General features: G+C 42.4%; 1 protein-coding gene across 5 annotated transcripts in view; it reads left to right on the top strand.

The window, feature by feature from the left end:
* The window catches only part of NAV2 (neuron navigator 2), a 325,098-nt gene that overhangs the window by 148,685 nt on the left and 156,091 nt on the right, over nt 1-20,322 (top strand). For all 5 annotated transcript variants that reach the window (XM_048486861.1, XM_048486863.1, XM_048486862.1 and 2 more), the window contains one exon: nt 2,241-2,398. In XM_048486861.1, coding sequence (XP_048342818.1) covers nt 2,241-2,398 — 158 coding nt within the window. The remainder of the gene's footprint in view (nt 1-2,240; nt 2,399-20,322) is intronic.

Genomic DNA, 20,322 nt, shown 5'->3' with positions numbered 1-20,322 from the left:
GTTTGAAATGATGATTTACATGGCTTCTTTTCATCCTTCTTACCAGAAATAGGAAAGGAATTTACGAGTCTTCCAGAAGCCGAAAAAAGAGGTGTGGGTAGGAGACGAAAGCTAGTAATAATGTACTTCAACTCGAAAAGGCAGTTATATTCAGCCTATCCACACCCTAATTGTTGCAGGTGTTTCTCTTTACGTTTCAACCAGCATGCGCTTTGCATGAAGATTTGTACCATGTCTTTGTCAGGTCTCTTATAAAAAGCATGAAAAGGATTTCCCTGATCTTTCCCTTGATTCTTCCTAACCCTTTCCTGGTAGGACTCTCTTCAGGTTGTTTCCCTAACCAGAGCCATAGGCTGGATCCAGGTCATGAATTTGTGTTTCAAAAGTACCTTTCTACTCACAGAAGGACTCCTTCAGTTCATGAAGCGTGCTTTCTTTTCATGGGCTCTTTCTGTGAGTAGAAGGACATATTTGAATCCAATACTGTATTTGTGTGCAGGTCCACACTTGTGATGACTATCATATGAAACTTCCTGGAATTTTCCTTTTTCATTATTACCTCTTTTTGCTTTAGAAAAGTAAAATATTTATCTTTGGAGAGACTGGCCTCATTTATTTGTGTTTTAGAGACACAGCAATTGGAATATAAGAATGTTGAATTGAGCATTGAAAGCATGTGCATGAATCTGCTGATGGTTCCATTCTTTTCCTCATCTTCCCTTCTTTCTCTTGTTTAAACTATTGGGGGAAACGGTATCGTTAACTCTTTCTTCTTCACAGCTCTAAAGGTGCTTTTGGAGTGAAAAAAGGTTTGTAACCATATGGTTACTAACCATATGGTAATTTTGTCAATGGGAAACTATAGAAGAATAAATACTACTATTAAGAATAAATACTCCTGTCACTGAATGGTTAAGAAGCAAATATTATGCAGTAATATTTCTGAGAACGCAGACATAAATCATATCAATTGTTTTACATTAAGTATCACCAGCCCTTGAGGAATTTGATAGAAGTCACTAAGGAATGAACAAAAATTGTACAATAGGCCGATGCAGATGAAATTCTAGGTGGTTTGTGTGTGAGCTACTTGGAATTTTAAACCTTAGATAAATTCCAATTTGATATAGAACAATGCTTCCAACTGCTGGTTCTATTGCAGTCAGAATGTTTTGATTTAGAAATATGACTGTTGACTAAAGTGATTACAAGTGGCCATTAATGCCACAACTTGAGGCGCTGCATGATGATTCTAAATGATTGGCTTTTGGAATGAAGTTTAAGTAACAACCAAAAACTGACAATGGACATTACCTCTGCTCTTAGTCTTGGCGGAGTCAGGGCACGTGTACATTTCATGTCTGTAATTGTCAGTAAGTGTCGTGAGAATTTGATTCTGTGGATTTATACCCCTTGGCTGTAATCCAGCACACTAAATCACTTGAACTAATGGGATTTTATTTGCAACTGTGAGCTGTTTTATAGCAGACATTTATATACCCGGATGCTTTCCCTTTCTTCTTTTGTGGGGCTCCATTAAGAAACTGTATTTCTCCTACCTCTTGTAAAAGAGTGCATGCTATTGCTATGGTTGATAGGAAACAGTCAGCTTTGGGATGCCATTTCTGATTGGTATCTTTCTGGGTGACAGTTATTAATGAAACAAGTTTGATGACCACAGATTCAGCAACCCCTTTCAAGAATGGCATCTCTTGGAATTCTGCTTGAGTACTGGAATCCTTTAGGGTCTCTTGAGCACAAAAGCCTCAATTTTTTGTTCAACATTATATATGCAGGTACCTAATAACCAGATTAAAATGTTTCCAATGTGACATCCTTCTAGATTTCCTTGTTCAGTAATTTGTTTATATGCCCTAATTAAATAATTCACCAAAGATGTGAACTATCCAGTGCTGAAGAGCCTGAAAAGGCTGATGTTCACTCTAGAGAATGTGGCTGCATGTTACGGATCATTTGCTTGAATAGAGCTATTCCTTCCATTTAAGCAAACTAGGAAGCCCTTGTACATACAAGAGTATCCATTTGATGATCAGAGCATACTCGGAACCCAAGACTGGACCAGTTGTTCTTCATGAAATGTTTTGAGTTGACATTCATTTCTGAAATATTTAGGTCTTGCTGAGCCGTCTTCACCTGATTCCATGTGAACTTAAGTTCATTCTGATAATCTATAAGGGCTTTTGGGATCAATTTGTTAATTTATTTTTACTTCAAAACAGACTTCCAGGTCCGACCACGAGGGTTTCAGCTGCAGGCAGCGAGGCAAAAACTCGTGGTTCAGTTAGTGCCAACAACCGACGCAGCCAGAGCTTTAACAACTATGACAAATCCAAACCCACAAGCTCACCATCCCTTCCATCAAACAGCAGTGAGAAAGGTAAGTAAACTGACACATGGGCAAATTCGGAAAAGCTGGTTTTGTTTAAATGTTGCGTGGACCTAGACAGTCAAGCGTTTTAAGGTATTTGCTTAAATCTGCCCCTGAAATCAAAACAGCTTAAACGTTGTTCACTTTGACAGCATCAGGCCCATAATATTTCCTATAAAACATTTCTAGCCTAATGCCTCCACAGAAATTGCAGAGTGATTACTTTATGGGTTCCATAAATTTTTGCATGTGCTCCTATATCCCTAGTATGATCTTGTGGTCTATCTTGTATCCTGTTTAGAGAGTTTCCATAAATTTCCATAAGCAAGTAGAGGACACAAAATATGCTACATATAAAATATGAAGTGAACTTGGGCCGAACAAGTGCATATTTGATATGTACATTGTAACGTTCTTTGCATGTGGAGGAAAAGAACAGATGGAGTTGCACAAATACTGGAATATCCGGAAAAGAATGTCTGGAAATCACCTCATCCCAGTAAAATCTGCTTTGAGAGAAGGTCTTTGGAGCAGTTTGGCTCCAGTCTCATGCTCATCGCAGTGTTTAGGATGAGCAAAGCACTTGCCCCAGGCCCAGGCTAGTAATTCCAGTTGCCTTCTAACCCCATTTGAGACAGGATGAACAACTATACTGTGCTTTTACTGATTTTTCACATATGACATGTTATGCTGGTGAATCAGATTGTGTCTGATGCATCCTTTCAAGCCAGTAATATTTCCTAATTCTCTTGTCAGGGTTTCATTAGCCAAGATGGACACAATCCAGCTTGATCACCCTGCAGAGCTGCACTCTGGGCACAGTTTATTTATTTACGGTAGCTAATTTATAGTTTTCTCACTGAAACTCCAGACAGAGAACGAGAGACAGAGCTGTAATTGTACAATGTGGAACGTTGGATAGATAGGACTAGGAGTATAAAACTGAACAAAGCAAGCATCAAATGAGACTGTACAGTAAAAGATATAATAAACAGTTTAACTGAACAAATTAATAAGACTAGGAATAGAAAATTAAAAGACAATGTGAGTAGCCATAGTGTGAGCAATGCAAAATGTGGAATTACAACCCTCTGAGGAATCTTTTAAACATTATTATTTATGTTTTTGTGATTTAATGATTCTTGATAGTATAATTATATCATATTATATTCTTGCTAACTATTATATCTAATTGTATTCAGTTTAGGTATTTGTGTATCAGTGCTACTCTCTGGTTAATTCTCAGATAACTGTAATGTTACATAATGATCCCTACTGAAATTTAATGAGTGACTTTGGCAGTCACTGTCAGGTTAATTTTCCTAATAGTAGTGTAATAATAAATTTCTCATGCAGGTGGGGTAAGGCAAGAACAACCCTTTCTTTCTTTCTTTCTTTCTTTCTTTCTTTCTTTCTTTCTTTCTTTCTTTCTTTCTTTCTTTCTTTCTTTCTTTCTTTCTTTCTTTCTTTCTTTCTTTCTTTCCCTCACCATTAAAAGCAAATAAATGGAGAATTGTGAACTAAATATAAGGTACACAGTAGCAATAAAAGTAAGAAAAAAGTCACAGATGTTTGGATAGAGACCACTGCAGTCTACATCTACATGATATACGTGCAGATGAACTAACAAGTCACCAGGCATAGGTGAAATTGAGAAACAGACCTATCTGAAATGTTGCTGCCCTCTAGTGAGAGACTCCTTTAGTTACTACAGTAGTCATTTGACACTTCTAGCTTCTTCTTTTTTAATACACAGCATTTTATTTGAAGTCATAGGCTGATTCCATATGGTGGTCTTTGCCATATAAACTTGAGTAGATTTTTTGGCACCAGCACCCAAAATCATCCATATTTTCTGTTTTCTCCATTTTTGTTTCAGTCTTTTCCAACCTGGTTTGATATATATTTTATTGAAAGATCACAGTCAGTATATTTGCACACTGTGTGGACAGAAGGGAACATTTTTAAAGATACTGCTCAGATTTACCACATGTTCCTTGTCTTAGCTTTGCTTAAAAAAAAGTTTGGGAAAATTCCTTGATGGTATTCTGCGTATGGGTGTGTATGCACCTATGTGTATGTGTATGAAGTACAGGTAAATTGGCATCTGACTGAAGAAATGTGTACAAAACTCCTATGTAGGTTCTGCAGACGCATAGCGCCAACGGGGCCAGGTGGGGCGTGACGCCCTGGGCACATGGCGTGGCATGGGTGTGGCCAGGGCATTCTGGGGGCATTCTGAGGGCGTGGTGTTCCAGGGGTGTTTGGGGCAGGGGCAGATAGTGCTGTGGCAGGGGTGCAGGGTGCGCACGCACCCCGGGCGGAGTTCCCCCTCACTACGTCCCTGGGGTTCTGTGTTTCCAGTGTTAATGCCGCTGCACGAATTCAGGTAACAAGATGGTTTCAGGGTGGGAATGCTTGTTTCTGCTCCCTCACAGATTACTCTTTCTTCAGTAAATTTAAGACAACTTAAGCAATTTAAACAAAACTTAGACTAAAACTTAGACTAAGAATAGGAACAAGTCGGAACTACAAACTAAGTATTAATAAATAATAATATAAGACCTTGAAGGACTGCTTGGGACTGGGCTGCTGGGACTGTGTCTCCTGGAGATTCCATGCTGCTGTGCTTGCTGGAGCCTTGCTGGGCTAGTGCGTACAGCTGGTCCTTTCTTTTTAAAAATAATCTCTGGTCCTCGTTCAACAGGGCATGTGCACTCTGGTTTTGTTTTTATATGTTCCCATGTTGGATTGTTTTTAAACTGTCTTCGTATTTGTTTTTTTTAAGTTATACATATCTGCTTTTAAAATGTCTATATTTATACTTATTTATTGTATTTTTGGATTGTTTTTATTGTAAGCTGCCTTGAGTCGCTGAGATATGGCAGGGTATAAATGTAATAAATAAATAAATAGCAATGATGACAGTCAAATGGGGAATCCTAACCATGTGGATGCAGTTTTAATATATCTATTTCTGAACCACACCATGCAGAATATAATAAAGTTGTCAAATGGAGCTAAGAGCAGGCTGGAGGGATTTCTCAACAAACTTGAAGAAAGTCTCAGAACTGCAAAAAAAAATCTGAAATCTAAAATAAATAAATAAAATATGGGATTAAAAATCTCCCAAAATAACAGAAACTATGTCCATAACTTTGAGAGAAGAGGAATGGAACACTTAGAGACTGTTGGGGGTTTCTAGGCAACCACAACAATTTTGCCAATCCTTCCAGGCCTTGGTCTTTATAAAGTAAAACCAGAGTGGTTTGGGAAGTCAAAACAGCCCTGGAAAAGATGCTCTGCCCTAGGGTTCCTAGCTCTGAGTTGGGAAATACCTGGAAATGTTGGGAGTGGAGGCTGAGGAGGGCAGGGTTTGGGAAGGGGAGGGATTTCAATGAGCTATAATTCCATAGTCTCTAACTTCCAAAGCAGCCATTTTCTCCAGGTGAACTGAGCTCTGTTACTTAGGCGTTTCATGGCCCGTGGAAATGTACAAGAGGCGATGCACCCGACCCAAGGCGTTATGCAGAAGCGCCGCTGCTGCAGCAGCGGCGGTGACAACTAAGCTTCCCTCCCCCCCAGAGCGTCAGGCGCCTAAACAACTAACCCTTTAAAGGGTTGTTGTTGGGGAAGGCGTCTTCCAGCGGCCCGGTCGCGAACCGCGCCGCCGGGGAGAACTGTCCTCCTGTCCCGCCCACTCCGCGGTGTCACAAATTGGTAGCCTGCTGGAAATGCGCAGCCCCGCCCACACTGTCCTCCGACCTCCAGAAGTCGGAGGGCAGCGTGGGCGCAGGCATAAACCAACTGGCACGGCACCGATAGGCGAGCACAGCGGCTCGTCTTGAACGCCCTTCCGGCCTGAACGCCGAACGTTCATGCGAGCGAATTGCTTCAATACGCCAGAACTCTTGGCAGCGTGGGGGCGCATCCTGGCCGTGCGGAAACGGCCTTAGAGAGCAATTGTAATCCCAGGAGATCTTCAGCCCCTACCTGGAGGTTGGCAGCTCTGTGTCCCCTTCTATTGTCCTGTCCCCAATACGTCATGCCATATAGGAGGATTCGCCATGGACAGTCTTGGAGGTGAGCACTGGACACGTACTACTGACGCAACTCTACTTGGTCCAGTAGTGGCAACCAACCATAACTTGACCCAGCTATAGCACAGTTGTCCCCAGCATTGGCAGTTATAGGGCTAGGGAAGAAGGGAGAGCTGAAAACAAAGGAAGTCATAAAGGTTGGTTGACTGGCTGGTAGATGGGAAGGAGAGAAGGATGCAGGGCCAGCAGTGTCCGTTGCTGGGCCCAGTCAACTGATGGTCACTGTGCCCAACCTGACCAGCACTGGAGGCTACCTCACCTCTGAGCCAAGCCCAGTAGTGGCAGCCACTTCAGCACTGACCCTGGCCTGGTTGCCACCATGACATCAAAACATTTCAGCTGTTTACACATTCTTGTAAACTTCAGCTTCTATCAAAGAAGGCTACTTAACTTGGATGAAGACTTCAAACTTTGCTTTGTGGAGAAATAGATGCAAGCCACTGATTTAATATAATTTAGTATTTCAAAATTGAATTTGCATTTTTTCAAGACATTTAATGTACATCCTGACAGGGAGGGTTTCTTAGCCAATATAGTTATCCTAGAATCCCAGTGTCTGTAGATATCTGCTTTTGGTTTATTTGCATGTGTGAATTCCATTTGTTAACCTTTATGTAATGTTGAGTTGGTGGTAGTTTTACGCTATCGTTATAAATCATGGAATGCTTTGGCTCCCCTGTTTTTAGAGCTGCTTATATCTCTGTGTCTCTGGCCCTTCTCTGCGCTTTCTTTGCCTCTTTTGCCCTTTCTCTTACGCTCCAAATGCAAGTGCACAGTTCTCACTTGATTTTTGCTGACATCGTTGCTGCCCTTTTTCCAGGCTCTTGTCATCACTGCTCTTCCCCTTATCTTACAGCACCAGTTTGGGAGAGCTGAAAGAAAAAGCTGACTGTGTAGAGATGTTCAAGCACATATCATGTTCATTACAATGGCACTCTGCCTCGTGCGTCAGGGCTGGGGGCAGCTTTTATCTTTGGCTAGGCTTGCTGTTTGCCTGCTGGGGGGCAGGGAGATCTGCCCCTAGCTCCCGTGCCTATCAGCACTGGTAGCCAGCAGCAGGAAAATAAATTAAAATCAGCATTAGGAAGTGACCTTACCTCACCTCTGGGAAATAACCAGAAGTGACATCATGATTATCTATGAATTACCAGAAACTATTATTTTACCATTGAGGGTAGTTTTCCTGAAAGTTGCAGTGTTGTTACTCAGTGGTGCCCTCCAATGTCTCCTCCCCTCCCTCATGTACACCTGCCCATTGTCACTGACTGGCAACCCTATAATTGGCCTAGGGATTACTTCTGTTGCACACAGACATTTTCCACTGGAATTTGCAAGCATTGTCTGTTTAAATTTTGGATTAAAATGATCAGTATTGAATGCACAGAAAGTTTCAGGAACATTTTTGCAATGTCAAAGTGCTCCCATGGAGAAGGTTATTGTTTGCTGCACTAAGAGATAAACAAATTGCTGGTGAAAAGGAGGGATTGAGATTGTACAAGTGTTATGAGGAGAATGGGTTAAACCCTTCACTGTGCTCCTAATTCAAACTGGGTCCCCAAAGCTTCTATTTAGTACTTTCAGAGATATATCAGCATCTTGTCTAGTCTGACTTGTAAGAAACTGGAGCTCAGTACCCTAATTCTTAGCAATAAAAAATTCAATAGTGGTTCAAAAAATCTAGGATAAATTCTTTCTTTTTCTTACTACTTTTTATTATTATTTTTCTTAAAATTGTAGTACAAAAGAATATAAATATTCCATCCTTTTACAATCAATGTATAGTCATTCTTTGTTTTAACTTAATATAAAACACATGAAATGCATCTCTAGAATATTTTGATTGCAATAGTGAGCACCCTAAAGAAAAAAGGGCTGAATCATCTTTCAGCCGCTGTATATTTAGTCTTCTAGTCATTTCTTATCTCCCCTCCCTCTTTTTCCCCCCTAATATTTTTAATCTACTGCCTTGTATGTTTAAAAACTTTTGATTAAATTTATTGCTATAAACCGTTTATTGGTTTTTTCAAAACCTGTAGAATAAATTAAAGCTCTTGCCTGAGTTGATGGCTGCAATTAATATGAAAGGATTTTTGTTGATTTCCATATTAATTATGTTGTTAATATTTAATACAAAGGCAACCAGTGAAAGTACCAGTAGCTAGAGGAGGAGTTCATTATTACAGTGTAAAACATTAAAGGGGAATGTATTTGTTCAAATATTTCTGTCTTTCTACAGTTTTCAATACACTGAGCTTTTGTGTGTCACCCCAGTGCTATGACTAATCATTTAAGTCTAGAAAATGTCCACTGGAGCAAGAGAAACCTTTATAGCTATAAGACCATTTGCAGACTGCCTATGCTATTTGGGTAGGCCATTCCCAAAAAGAAGGGCAAATATTATACAACTGCATGCAAGATATACTGAACTCCATGGCCAAAGTATTATATTTTATAATGTCTTTCAGAAAAAACTTTTCAGTGACTAACTTCATAGATCAAGTAAGAAAAAATACCCGATCTCCAACATTTTTCAGCAATTTACATATCTCTAGAAAAAAAAGCCTTACAAAATGTCTTATGTGCTCAGTACATTATTTCGGAGCACCCTGTGTAAAGCTTAATGCCCACATTTCTAGTCAAACAATTCAATGCATAAATTTCTTACACAACATAATCCTTCTTTATAATCACACATAGTGTATTTTGATGTGAATTGTGGCTTTCTTTCTTTCTTTCTTTCTTTCTTTCTTTCTTTCTTTCTTTCTTTCTTTCTTTCTTTCTTTCTTTCTTGTGCTTGAGCAAGGGAACAGAACATTAATTACATTGTAGGATTAGAAGGGAAATGATGAAGCACTGAAGCTTGTGATTTCTGTTGTCACCTGCTTGCCTCTGTATAATTAAAACCTTGTAATTCACATATGAATTGTCACTGTCACTTACGTTATTGCTTATATCAATTTATCTCCTGTCTGGTGTACTTTTGGTTTTCTTTACAAGAGGGCCTGTGAATGAGCTGCAGTGGAAGAAACATCTGCTTCTGGACTAGGTCATTGCTGAGCTGCTCTTAATTACTCAAGACATTTCTGTGCAATCTAGACAAATAGCAAATGCATTATCTGTGGGGGAGCTGCCCATTCATTGCTGTGTGCTTTGTCCCTGAGGCATATGTTTCACAGAGTCTCCTTATCTTTTGAATCTCCCTAGATATTTCTCCTTAGGTATTGTTATTTAAGTAAACCGCCATTGTCTTCATCCAAATTTAGTGTATCCAAATTTAGAGGTTCACTCCTGTGAAAACCGGACAGTTATTTCACAGTTAGAGTAGGAACAAAACCACTTTTTCAGGCATACTATCAACATTAAAATCTAGCAAAGGAGCAAGATACTGTTGGGTTACCTGTCTAGAGGACCAAGCCAGGATTGCATGACTCCACGTGTGTGATTTGGCTCTAAAGGCAGCCATGGAGGATGCATGATGGATTGGGGCCACGGGATAAGGGAGGGAGGGAGTGGACTTAATAGGATAGGATAGTGTATCCTATCCATGATTTTAAAAAATGGGTGGTTTTAAATCTCAAGTGGTGATCAGAAGAAGGAATAATATGGGTATTTGTCTTTTTTTTATTACAAGAAATTAGAACAGCTGGGAGTGAGCCATTTCTGATAGGGGAAACTGTTTCAAGGAAGAGCACCATGCTATAGCTAGAGTGTCAGGCTAAGCCTGAAGGGACCCTGTGCCCAGTTCAGATCCCCGATAGTCATGGAACTTGGTGGGGTTGACTTTGTGCCAGTTATTTTCTCTTAGCCTAACTCTACTTCACAGGGTTGTTGTAAGGATAAAATTGAGGAAAGGAGAACCACATTAGTCACTCTGAAGTCTTCAGAGGATAGGTGGCATCAAAAGGTACTAAAATGTACTTCTTTCCACAGCACAGTTCAAGCTGGAGTGCTGCTTTTAAAAAGTTATATGTCTAGAAATTCCAGTCTTGAAACCACAGCATCACACTTAGTTCACCCCTTGTTTATAAAGGCCAGCAACTTCAGTTTTCAAATCAAAAGGCATTAGAAGCTTTTTCTGCTTCTTGGTCAGCTTCTACTGTCCTTAATTTCTAATTGACCTCAGGCCTTTCACGTCCTTAATTGCATTATTTAGTTTTCTGGATCTTGGACCTATGAATTATCTTGACCAAAAACCATTTTGGGGGGAGGGGGTAAGTCTCTGTTAATTTGCCTGTAATGCACTGCATCAGAGGAACAATGTTTTCATTACAAAGTATTCCTTACGAAGTATTCCTTCAGAATAATCCTGAAGATGGCAGTAGAAGTCTAATACAAAAATGGGAACAAAATTATTTCCAGAAAAGCTTAAAACCTGTTCTATTACATGACAAAAAAGAGAGACCAATTTGAGCTTGGATTTAGCAGCTATGAGTACTGTTGTGATAGGTGATCTGTCCTGTGTTTTGAAAGTCTCTGAAACAGTGAGGTGGGATCAGTGGTGGAATTCAACCAGTTCGCACTGGTTCTCTATAACCGATATCTAATTTTTTTGCCTAGTTTGAAGAACCGGTTGTTATCCCCAGCCTGGCCTCTACCCCTCCCTTACAACCTGGGCTCTTAAAGGGAAAGGACCATTCCCTTTAAGAGGATCTTTCCCTTTAAGGGCCGAGTTTTAAGGGAGGGACAGAAGCCAGGCTGTAAAGGAGAGCTTACCAGGCGAAGTGAGGAGTGGAGATGAGGAGGAGGAGGAGGCTCACATCACCTCTCCTCCTTCCCCCCCCCCAGCTCCACCCCATCACACTTCTCCTTCAGCCAGTGGACCCCCCAGGCCCGGCCAGGCTGCCCGAGACCTCTGCCAAGCCTCCAAAAGTAAGTAGGGTGAGGGGTGGAGGCGCAGCCTGGGTCCTAGGGGACCTGGAAGAGGCTTTCCCTCTCCCCCACCCAAAAGACCAGCTGGACCCTTGAGGCCCAGCAAAGGTATTCCCTCCCCCCCACCCAAAAAGGCCAGCTGGGTCCTTGAGAGTCCAGCAGAGGCCTTCCCTCTCTCCTCGTGGTGGCCTGGCAGCAGCCTTCCCTCCCCCTACCACCCATTCCCATTTCCCCCACCCCAGCCACACCTTGCCACCCTCTCCAACCCCTACCCACCCGTTGACACCCTCTCCAACTCCTTCCCACCTCTTCCCACCCTCCCCCCACCTCTAGCTACCCCTTCCCATTTTCCCCACCCCTAGCCATCCCTTCCCATCTCCCCCAACCCTAGCCATCCCTTGCCACCTTAACCAGTGGTGGGATTCAGCATGTTCACACCACTTTGGCAGAACCGATTGTTAAAATGGTGCTTGTAAATAACCAGTTGTTAAATTATTTGAATCCCATCACCGGAACTGGTTGTTAAATTATTTGAATCCCACCACCCCTAGCTCAGCTGCCATTGTTCTGATAGGTGGTGACTTTGGGGTGACCTCATGCAAAAATCATTAGGATCCATGAGGATCCATGTTTCCCAGCAGATTTTTGTGGCACTGTGGCACCAGAGCATGGGATGTGTGATTGTTGTGTTCAGACATGTGGCCAGGGACTTGGGCTATGATTTGATGTTGATTTGGGAGTGACTTAGTGCAAAAATCATGATGATCCACAAGGATCCATGTTTTTGAAGCAGGTTTTTGCGCCACTGCGGCACTACAAAGAGTGGGATATGTGATTGTTGTGTTCAGACACATGGCTAATGGCTGGAATTGTGATGTGCTGTTGATTTTGGGATGACAGTGCAAAAATCATGAGGATCTGTGTTTTTCAAGCAGGTTTTTCATTAATATTTAATAATATTTAAATAATAATATTTAATAATAGAACTGTTATAATATTTAAAATATGCATTCGCTATTTTATGTCTAAGCACTATTTTGGTTGAAATTCATCTAGATTCACTGCTAAAGTGATAATGCTGATTAGTGTGAGAAAGAGAAAACTATGCATTGCTACAGATTGCATTACTTCCCATGCTTTGTTAACATAAATGTAACCAGTTTACTTGATCATGTTCTGATGTATTCAATTCATTGTTTCTACCTAATTATTGAAGTTTGTGTTGATGTTTTTATCTTGTATTTTACATAATGTAGTTTTGACACTCTTAAGTGTAAATAAATTCACTGTTTTTAATATGCACTAGAAATCTGTTGTGGTGACAGAAACCTCCACCAACCCCTCCTGTGTCATGTACATATTAGTGTGATTTCCAAATGAGAAATCCAAAATAATTTAATTGATCTTGAAAAACCAGTGACCCTTTCTGCCCAGACTGCCAGATCATCAGTACATTTTTTTGACTGTGCCAAATTCTGTAGTGTTGAATCCAAGTGTGTTAGCTGGACAAGGGGATGGGGGTGGAGTGAGCTGGGAAAGTGTCTATGACTGAATAGGATTCAGAAGAGTTTGTCCAACTGTCAAAACTAAGTGGAAGTTTTGAGGTAGAGGGCATCTCTGTTGTCAGCAAGGGTTGCTTATGTGTATGCAAGAGAAAGTTAGCAAAAGCAATTAGACAGTAATAGTTTGGCTCACACAGCTCAAAGCAGAAAGTTAAATATTGTCCCATTCCTACATGATAAGGAATGAAAGATTTACTTTTTCAGTCACTGGGAAAATAATGGACTTTTAACCTGATATATCTGGATGCTTACTACTAAATGCGCTCTGGTGAGTTTATTATTTTTATTAACATATCTTTATTATACTACTCGTTAGCAGGATCCTGTTGATTATATTCTTGATTTTCATTCGCAGAGCTTTGTTTTCTTGTTATCATGTGCTTGACTTTTAAGGTCATTCAACCACATATAAATGTTTTAAGTATCCAGTGTGTAACTGCCAATAAAACTCAAGGCCAATAAGTAATGCTAGCTAAACTGAACATTTGTTCTTTGTTTCAATCAAGATTGTTGTGCTTTAAACTACTGTCAATTTTGAGATCGTTCTGAGGTTTCCACCTAGTTAAGATGTATTTAAGCAGCATCAAATTGGTATTGCAGTTATGTTTTTAGCTCTTCCTCAGTAAAAAAAAAAACCTGTCAAAAGTGTTATATCCCTGGTGGGTGCTGAGCAAGTTTTACATTATCATTGCCAAACATTGATAGAGACACAGCAAAGGAAAAAAAAACTTGTATGAGCTGCAAATCTAGCAAAGTGGACCATTTCCAAATAAGGAATAGTTAGTATTTATTAAAAGTATCCCAGGTGCAACAGCTATAGAAATTCAGGATTTTAGGATAGGAAATCATAAAGGGAACTCTCAGGGAAACACATTTAAAAAGTTAATGCATTCTGTTCTCATCCTTCTGGGAAGCTCATCCTTTTGCATTACACATCTTGGGCATGAGGGAGCATTTCCATTTCTTGTTTCAAATAATGATATAGAACTGCACAAAATCTGTGTACCTATCAGTTGTTGAAGGAGCTGTTAGACTGATGAAGAAGCTATTCGCAACTGACATAACAATCCACAATTACAGCTGTATGCACTATTTCATTATGAAGACAGTTTTTTTTTAGAAAAAATAATTTTGTATGAGATTTGCATTTTGATAAAAGTTGTGTTTGTCTTCAACATGATATTTGAACACAAGTAAGAAATATCAGAGCAATTTAGAGTAGCTGTTACTTGCACCTTCAGCTGCTTACTTGTGGATTTCTTTTCCTTTACAGGAAAATAAAAAGGTTGAAAACTGACTACCATATACATTTTGTATGCTGTGTAAAATATTACTTATTATGGAGGTCACTCTGATGTCTAAGTAATACAAGTTTATTTGCTACAATGGGTATTCAGATCCCCAACTGCACTAAAGGGAAAGTGTAGCAGTTGTAGGGTGATGCATGACTTGGGAAGCAGGCAATGAAGCCTCCACTAGGCCATATCAGGCTTTCATCTACAATTCATCAAAGAGAGCTGGTGTGGCAAAGTGGACAACCGGCTATGAATCCCAAGCTTGAACATGCAAGCTTGGCTGGTGACCTTGGATCCATCACAATCTCTCAGCCTTACCAACCCTCAAAAAGTTTTTATTGCATATATAATGGTACAGCACCCACTCCCTGAAGAGAAACACAGGCCCAGCAGGGAGAGATGCATGTGGCTGGAGGGTGGTTAGTTTGATAGCTGTTTTGACCTTGGTACTCCCCCAGTCACGCACAAACTCACAGGCCTTTTCTGTCAAAAATCCTATCAGGGAAATTCATATAGAAATGCTGCCAGCAGAAACTGAGGTGAAAAATATAACTTAGAGAGTGGCTTTTGACAGTTTAACACAAAAACTAGATTTTATTTTACAAACTTCTCTTCTGAGGCTGTTGCTACAGAGAGGTACTTACCGGTAAGGTTTCTGGTTTCTTTAGCAGATATCTCTTAGAGGTTACAGGGCAAATGCAGGTTCACTTAAATAGCTGTTTCACTTACAAGAGTTTGCTTCGCTTAAAGATGGCTGCTTCAGTTTACAGATACATTCCATTATACAGTTTACAGATACATTCCATTATAGTTTCACACGCACAGGTGTTTCAGCTTAGTGTAAGCCTTCTCCACATGGTTCTGAAAGGGTCTCACACTGGCTTGGGACAGAGTAAGCTCTGGGGTTTCACTAAACCCACTCTTAACTCTGCCAGTTAAGCTAAACACATCCTCATGGGCTCAAAGGCACCAGTATGCCTGGAAGGCACCAGTATGCCTGGAAACAGCTAAAACTCGCTGTTCCCTTTGTAGGAGTTTTAATAGCTGGATGCCATCTTTATTTTAACTGATATAGAAACTGAATGCTGCTTTTAAACTTGGGTGCTGTGTGGTTTCCGGGCTGTATGGCCGTGTTCTAGCAGCATTCTCCTGACGTTTCGCCTGCATCTGTGGCTGGCATCTTCAGAGGATCTGATGTTGGGAAAGCAAGTGGAGTATATATCTGTTGGAGTGTCCAGGGTGGGTGGAGAAACCTTGTCTGTGAGTAACAAAGAAGGCAACCAGGTCAATAGTTGAGGGCGTCTGAATAGAAGTATGAGTAACAATGAAGACTATAGCATGGGCGTGACACTGGAGATAGCAAGGTCACTGGTGGGAGCATCTGAATAGAAGTATCCTGGCCTTTGTTTCTTTTGTCTATGGTCATCCTGTGTTTGTGTGGAGCTGGTTTGACACTGTCTTGACTCTAGTATTTTTCAACACTGGCAGCCAAGTTCTGTTCATTTTCATAGTTTCTTCCTTCCTGTTAAAATTGTCCATGTGCTTATGGATTTCAATTGCTTCTCTGTGTAGTCTGACGTAGTGGCTTCCAGAGTGGTCCAGAATTTCTGTTTTTTCAAATAATATTCTATGTCCAGGTTGGTTTATCATGTGTTCTGCTATTGCTGATTTTTCTGGCTGAAATAGTCTGCAGTGCCTTTTGTGTTCTTTGATACGTGTCTGTGCGCTGCGTTTGGTGGTTCCTATGTAGACTTGTCCACAGCTGCATGGTATGCAATATACTCCTGCAGTAGCCAAAGGATCCCTCTTATCCTTTGCTGAATGTAGCATCTGTTGAATTTTCTTAGTGGGTCTGTAGATTGTTTGTAGGTTGTGCTTCTTCATCAGTTTTCCTATGCGATCAGTGGTTCCCTTGATGTATGGTAAGAACACTTTCCCTCTAGATGGCTCTTTATCTTTGTTCATGTGGCTTGTTCTTGGTCTTGCAGCCCTTCTGATTTCTGTATTAGAATAACCATTAGCCTGTAGAGCCCTGTTTAGGTGATTCAATTCATCTTGTAGGAGGTGAGGTTCACAGATTCTGTTTGTGCGATGTACCAAAGTTTTTATGGTGCTCCTTTTTTGCCCTGGATGGTGATTGGAGTTTTTGTGTAGATATCGGTCTGTGTGTGTAGGTTTTCTGTATACTGTGTGTCCCAATTGCTGGTTTGGTTTGCGGATGACTAAAACATCTAAAAATGGCAGTTTTCCTTCATTTTCTTTTTCCATAGTAAATTGAATGTTTGGGTGGATCTTGTTGATATGGTCCAGGAACTTGTTTAGTTCTTCTTCTCCGTGGCTCCAAATGGTGAATGTGTCATCCACATAACAGAACCATATGGTGGGCTTTTTTGGTGCTGTTTTCAGGGCTTGTTTCTCAAAATGTTCCATATAAAAATTAGCTATTACAGGGTTAAGAGGGCTACCTATGGCTACCCCATCTTTCTGTTCATAGTATTCATTATCCCACTGGAAGTAGCTAGTAGTGAGACAATGTTGAAACAGGGCTGTGATGTCTTTTGGGAATTTCTGGTTAATGAGTGTCATGGTGTCTACTATGGGGACCTTGGTGAATAGGGACACCACATCAAAACTGATCAGTTTGTCATTGGGGTTGAGTTTGAGTTTGCTGATTTTTTCAATGAAGTGAGTTGAGTCCTTAATGTAATGTGTAGTAAGTCCAATATGGATTTGCAGTTGTGTGGCCAGAAACTTTGCCAAATCATATGTAGGAGATCCAATTGCACTCACAATAGGTCTGAGTGGAGTGGAGTCCTTGTGGATTTTTGGGAGTCCATAGAGTCTAGGAGGGTGAGCTTCAGATTTGCAGAGACGTTGGCGAATGATTGGATTGCTTTTAAACTGTTTTAATGTTTAACATATTTATTGTCCTATTACTGTTGTGAACCGCCCTGAGCCCTCCGGGGGAGGGCGGTATAAAAGTAGAATAATAAATAAATAAAAATAAATAAATAAAATAAGTATCTAGGTGTGGTCTCCTCATGAGACACTGGTCAAGCACTGGTCTGTGTGGGCTTAGGAGCGGTCCTGTGAGATCAGTTTCCCTGTTATTTCCCACCAACCAGGTCTCTAGCCTCTCGTGGAAACAAGGATGTTTCCTCTCAGCAGTGGTGAAGCTACAAGGGGACAGGGTGTGCGTGCCGTGCACCTGGCGCATGCCTGAGGGGCGCAGAAAATCGCCCCAGGGCCCTCCCCTTTCTACTGTAGGAGTGGGGCATCTTGTGTGGGTGTGATCTCGACCAATTGCAGAGAGGCAGGAAATGATGAAATTCTTCCATGTACTTCCTGTGAGGTCTTGGGGTCACCTTCTTCAGTACCCCCACCTAGCATAGTATTTTCCTGCCTCTGCAGAGAGCAGACGCGTTTTTTGGCTCTGGCAAAAAACCCTATTCGTAGTCTGTTTGTGTCAGTCTGTGTTTGTCTGAAGTCCTTAGAGGGGTGAGTAAGCGCGATCCGGCTTGGGGAAGAGTAGTCTAACCGCCGCTGAAAGCAACCGCTTTCCTTCCCACCCACCCCTCCCCCACCCCTTGGCAAATAGAACGTTGGCAAATAGACAGTTAATCATGGACGCGAGGTCCTTTTCACCTGAACGCGAAACCTTTGTTGGCTCCCAGTGGAGCGCACACGCTCCGCAAAGTCAGGCGGCCATAAAGAAGGGGGGAGAAGCTCCACTCAAACGGACGCCGCAACGCAGCGCGCGGGAAAATCTGGCGCCTCCGAGCATGCGCAGTCATTCCAACCCACCAAGAAAAAGAAAAAGACTAAAACGGCCGGGAGTCTAGCGCCTTCCCAGGGTGCGTCCTTAACCGGAGACTCCATAGCCGACTCCTCCGGCCTTCCCAGGGCCTCGGAGCAGTCGTGCTACACCTCAAGCGGGCCCCTCGATCAACTGGTTCTTCCCTGTGCCCCTAACAGGCAAGACCCACAGGATCCTGAACGGGGAGATTCTAACACTGGGCAGTTAACTCCAGCCTCCTCCTGGATGAACGCGCCCCCTGCAGTTTTCGCTGAGTTCCTTAGAAGGGAGATAGACAAAGCTCTTGATGCAAGAGATCAAAGAACAGCTAATGCCCGCTCCTTTACTCGGTCCGATAGATCCTGCAGTCCCCACTGAGAGGACTCCGGCTCCTACAGAAGGGACCCCTTAGCCCTACCTAATGAGGAGGAAGAAGAATTATCCAGTTTAGACGGCTCTGATGGGGGAGAAAAATTCTCTGACACAGAGGAAACCCCTGAGCCAGCTGTAGAACAATCCATACAGTTCTTTAAACTGGAAGAAATCCAATCCTTAATTTCTAAAACTATCTCCGCTCTGGATTTACGCGACCCTGAGGACGCGGAAGAACAAATTCCCCAGCCTTCCATTAACGCTTCCAACAAGCCAATCAAGGGCTATCCAAAAGGCACATCATCCTACTTCCCCGCTGATAGGGAGGGCGACAAGTATTTCCCTGTTCCTGAATGCTTTGTTAAAAGGATTCATAGGGAATAACTCCAATCCCACTGCCCACAAAGGGCTTGCCCCCTAATTTTAAGAAAAAATATCTGATGCCTCAGCAGTTTCACGTCCTCCTCCAGAATCCTCCAGTTGATGCCCCTGTGTCCAGAGTCCCTACATTCAGGGGCACTGGTAGCCCAAGAGGGGAGGGCAATATCAGGAACCCGCTTGATGGGAGGTCTGAAGCAGCGCGTAGATCCCATGAGTGGTTGGCGGCAGCCATCAAAACTCTTACGCCCTCCTCCACAGTGGCCAGAGCCTCCATGGTGTGGCTCAAACGTCTCCTGGAGATGATTCCAGTTGAAGCAAAAGGCATCAGAGAAGGCATCGAAAGGGTCCTTTCTGCCAATTCCTTCATAGCAGATGCCACCTTCGACGCCATGTCACTGGTAGCGAGATCCTTAGCCTCTAACATGATAGCAAGACGCAACGCCTGGATTCGCCCATGGCAAGCGGACATACAATCTAAACACGTAGTGGCTGGTTATTCATACTATGGAGGGGCCCTATTTGGCAAAGAATTGGACGAAGTCCTTGTCCAAACCAAGGACAACAAAAAGACGATGCCAGAATCTGTCCGGGCACCCGACAGGTCCTCTACCAACAGCAAGTTTACCTTCCGGTCCCACAAATCCTTACCCCGCACGCAACGAGACGGGCAAAGACCACACTGGCAGAATCAACATTCCTTTCGGAACTACAAACAGTCCTTCAAACAATACAACAAGCCGGGCAAGTCCTTCAACTCCAATAAGAGTCCGTCTCAGCCTTCTCTGGTGGACGAACCGCTCCAACCTCAGACGGGGAAAACGTTATCTACATGCTCATCGAGCTCAAGTCTTCACAGACGTCAGCCTTCAGGGCTGGGGGGCCACACTCAGTCAAATGTATGTCCAGGGAACTTGGTCTCCGGAAGAATCTCGGCTCCACATCAATGTGTTCGAAACTCGAGCGATCTTCCTTGCCCTTCAACATTTCCGGCCACAAATTCGTCACCAACATGTCATCATAAGAACAGACAATGTTGCCGCGAAGATGTACATCAACAACCAGGGCGGCTCCAGATCAGCAAGGCTCCACTCGGAAGCAACAAAAATCCTCCGATGGGCCGAGGAGAACTTGGTATCGCTAGAAGCCCTACACATCAGAGGAGTCCAGAATCTAGAGGCGGATTGGCTCAGCAGACAGAATCTGTGCGAAACCGAATGGCGACTCGATCCACGGGTCTTCTTCAAGATATGCAACACCTTCGGCACTCCGGAGGTAGACCTGTTCGCCTCTCAGAAGAACCATCAACTTCCAAAGTTCATGACCCGACACTACCATCCACAGGCAGTAGCAACGGACGCCCTGAACGCGATATGGCCTCCAAATCTTCTCTATGCATTCCCTCCTTTTCCCCTGATCCCTCGGCTCCTGCACAGGCGCCTTGGTGATCCTTGTAGCCCCCAGATGGCCCAGGAGACCCTGGTTCACCACCATCCTGGAACTGGCCATCGCAGAACCACTGACTCTGCCAATCACTTCCGACTTCCTGACGCAGGGCCCC

Source organism: Sphaerodactylus townsendi, linkage group LG02, assembly GCF_021028975.2.
Source record: "Sphaerodactylus townsendi isolate TG3544 linkage group LG02, MPM_Stown_v2.3, whole genome shotgun sequence".
In the NCBI taxonomy this organism is placed as follows: Eukaryota; Metazoa; Chordata; class Lepidosauria; order Squamata; family Sphaerodactylidae; genus Sphaerodactylus; species Sphaerodactylus townsendi.
The sequence above is the reverse complement of the archived record's forward strand: the minus strand, read 5'-3'. Positions and strand labels throughout refer to the sequence as shown.